We start from the raw sequence: 3,567 nt of genomic DNA on the forward strand, positions 1-3,567 counted from the left end.
TTTACGACTATTTACTAACTTTCAGGGGGGAAAAGGATAGTTTCCATCCATTTTTATAAGTTTTCTAAAGTGATCCTATTTATTAATTTTATCCAAATCCTCTTTATTTAAAAATGGCACACAACAAACTTTTAGGTGTTATTTCTCGCTGTTTCTCACTTATGATTAATAAGTGTGAAGTGAATGATTTAATTTTGTTATATATATATACATATAAAATCATTTTTACACGCATCTGATTTCGTCACAAGATCCATTATTGAACATGGCGTAAGATTCGCGCGAAATCAGTTTTGTTTATCTTGCATTCCGCTTCTAGTTAACAGTATAACTTTTACTTTCTCCCGTGCTATTGAACGATGAACGAATTATTTTCGTGTATATTTCTAATTTATTAATTTTATCATATACCATATATACAAAATCTAGATAATATATATAAGGAACATTTTGCATATTATGTATATATTATTTTAAATTCTGGACGTCAACATTATTTTTTCTAATATTACATTTTTTTATAATATCCTCATAAAAATGTATGAAAAATTCGGCTATTTCGAAATTTTGTTTAATAATAAAAATATAATGAATAAATCTCGTATTTTCAAGGTTCAGTTCGATATGAAATCGAACGTTTGGTGTTTTATTAATGTATAACTGCGAATAAGTGACATTTATTTAGGATGAGAAAACTGTTGAAATATTTTATGCATGATTTTAACGAAAAAGTGATAATCTACTACGAGAACCGGGTAACCGACCTTGCGCGTCAAGCAAACCGTTTTGAATATCCGCCATGGAAGGTATAGCCTTCACTTCGCCGCGTGCCGCTAAACAAGGTGGCGATTTCAATAAACGTCGCGCTACTCGGTTGATGTCATCCTTAGATATTTTATCTGTAAGCATTTTTTTTGTGAGTGTTATTGAAAAGCCGGAATTTCATTAAATTACAAAGAGCTTTGCAACACTTACCAATGGCTTGTATAAAATATTCTGGCCGTTTTCTGGAGCCAGTCGCTAGGACCTGTCTTCCAATATCCTCAAATACAACAGGCCGTTGTTCCAGATTCATAAGTAGCATCGACTGCAACTGTTTCTTCGCTCTCTGTACGAAAGATAAAAGAATAAAAAAGAATTCTTTTCATGTACATGATTGATATCAATAACTGATTCGGAAATGTAAGGCAATACCATACCGCTAATTCACTATCCGAGATTCCATTTGTCATGGTGACCATCTCATGCACAATTACTTCCACCATATCCTTCACATGAGACGGTGTGCATGAGGCGTGAATACAAAATAGACCAGTATCTGCATAAGCATGGTTGTATGCGGTTGCACTGTACAACCAATGATACCTGTAATAAAACTTTCTTGATGTAATGTTCTCAATTAAAAGTCTCAGAGCAGGTATACAATAATTACTTGTATATCTGTTATTGATACGAAGTTTATGAACTACGAATTTATTCATTTTTTTGAATATTTTAATTATTACAAAGTTAATAGAGAAAGGTATAAAGAGATATCGAATAATTATTTTATATTACAAACCACTGCCCTTTCTTTATATCTCAATAAAGCATAAATATATCTTACTTATTCAACACATTGGTGTACAAACGCGTGTACATGCCTTTTCCAGGACCGCCAGCGCTAAAACTGCCACCACCTCCCATCATCATGTTTAATACACACATAGCAACAAACTCTGAATCTTGATGAGAACAACCTTCTAAACCTATTACAACATGTGATAATTCGGGCAAGCCACTGGGTCCTGCGTAAATTGGCACATTGCATTCCTCCTATTAAATACATATAAACAAATTCTTCATCTCCCTTAGCTTTCTCGTAAAAGTAAAATAATTTTTATATGCACTTTATATAGATGATCATACCAAAACATATCCTCCAGTATATTGTGCAATGGACATATCGACAGTATTTGCATTATTTGGCAGAATAAGATCAGATTGTTCCTCCCAGATAGGTTTTTGATCTACAAAATATCTATACAAAGATTACTATATAAATAAAAAGTTTAAAAAACTTTTGTAATATATTAATATATCGTATATTAAAATAATCTAATGTATTACATAAAAATGATACTATGAATATGTTTAGTTTATATTGAAAAATTTATAAAATTAAATTAAAAAAAATTATTTATAAATTTATTAAATATTCTCATAAATTCATTTATAAATTACTTGTGCCATCTATAGAAAATTTATTACTTAGTATTACTTAGTAACTATTACTTAGTAACGGCGTGGACCAGGTCATCATGTTCAACACCAACTCCAGCAACTACCATTCTACTCGGTACATAATGATGCTTGAGATATGTATGTAAAATTTTCCTATCAATTTTTTCGATATTCTTTTCTGGACAAATCTTGGGCAAACCTAATGTGTTCTGTCTATACGCAGCCTACCAATAACAGATCCATATATAATTATTTCCTTTTTTCTTTACAATAAGAAAATACACTTGTAATTTTGCTAGGATATACCTAGAACGATTCTTTTGAACTCACAGAATGAATCATGTCCATCAATATAGGCTCTTGTTCTGGCCTAGTATGTAAAGATTCCAATTCAAAATGTACCGTTTGTCTGGCAATTCGTACCTGGAAATGATTTAATTTTATATATATATTAGACTGACCTAAAAAAAAAATATTTTTTTTTAATCGGTCTCAGCTCAAAAGCTTCCATTTCCATTTTATGCCAAAAAAAACACCCTGAATTTTTATTAAAAAATGTTAAGATTTAGAGATCGCCAGTAAACAATTTTTAAATCAAAGTTTTGATTTTCCTTAATACACGTTTGATTTGATGCAAAAATGACTTAATCTGGATTTTAAATGTGGTACTGTATGTTTTTTTGATCGCTGAACACGATGCAATAATTCATTTAGTTTTACGATATACGCCTTAAGAAATACTGCCCGATTAATGTGAAAAAATGACCAAATTTCGAATTCAAGGTCGATTTTTGTAAGGTTTTAAGCGTTCAAATGGGTCGTTACTCCTCTTAAATTGTAAGTCTGTTTACTCTTGTCAGAATAAGATTTAGTTGGAATTTTCCCGGAACCTCTTACAGGGTCTTTAAAAGTTTCATTTAACTGAATTATTAATACGTTTTTAAGGATAAAAAAATTTTTTTACAAATTCTAAAGTATATGGCTTTGTGATCTTGATATCCCCACATCAAATGCTTCAATTTGACAATAAAAAATTCTTTATTACAAAATGAAATGAGTAACTACATAATAACAAAAATATGATTTAATTAATTGAAATAAACTACCTATATAAAATAAGGAATGGAATCATATATAACAAAGATAGGAATGAAATTTTAATGGAATCATAATTGCTGATCTACATAATTCACAATATATTATCGAAAATTTGGAAAATCGTGGATTTATTTTATATATTTTATAGAAAAAGCGATAATTATGTGGAGATTTTCCTATAAAATTGTTTATTAGAGAGATTTTTGTTATATATGATTCTATTACTTATTTTATATAGGTAGTTTA

At 29.7% G+C, this 3,567-nt stretch overlaps 1 protein-coding gene across 2 annotated transcripts in view; it reads right to left on the minus strand.

The window, feature by feature from the left end:
* Nucleotides 1-602: 602 nt before the first annotated feature.
* Nucleotides 603-3,567, minus strand: part of LOC105452273 (mitochondrial-processing peptidase subunit alpha) — a 10,278-nt gene continuing 7,313 nt past the window's right edge. For both annotated transcript variants that reach the window (XM_011693244.1, XM_011693243.1), the window contains 7 exons: nucleotides 2,554-2,646; nucleotides 2,275-2,447; nucleotides 1,909-2,020; nucleotides 1,607-1,815; nucleotides 1,200-1,365; nucleotides 976-1,108; nucleotides 603-899 (listed from right to left, as the gene is read on the minus strand). In XM_011693244.1, the coding sequence (XP_011691546.1) occupies nucleotides 721-899; nucleotides 976-1,108; nucleotides 1,200-1,365; nucleotides 1,607-1,815; nucleotides 1,909-2,020; nucleotides 2,275-2,447; nucleotides 2,554-2,646 (1,065 nt within the window). In that variant the 3' untranslated portion in view covers nucleotides 603-720. The remainder of the gene's footprint in view (nucleotides 900-975; nucleotides 1,109-1,199; nucleotides 1,366-1,606; nucleotides 1,816-1,908; nucleotides 2,021-2,274; nucleotides 2,448-2,553; nucleotides 2,647-3,567) is intronic.

This window comes from Wasmannia auropunctata, unplaced genomic scaffold, assembly GCF_000956235.1.
Source record: "Wasmannia auropunctata unplaced genomic scaffold, wasmannia.A_1.0 LD336035.1, whole genome shotgun sequence".
In the NCBI taxonomy this organism is placed as follows: Eukaryota; Metazoa; Arthropoda; class Insecta; order Hymenoptera; family Formicidae; genus Wasmannia; species Wasmannia auropunctata.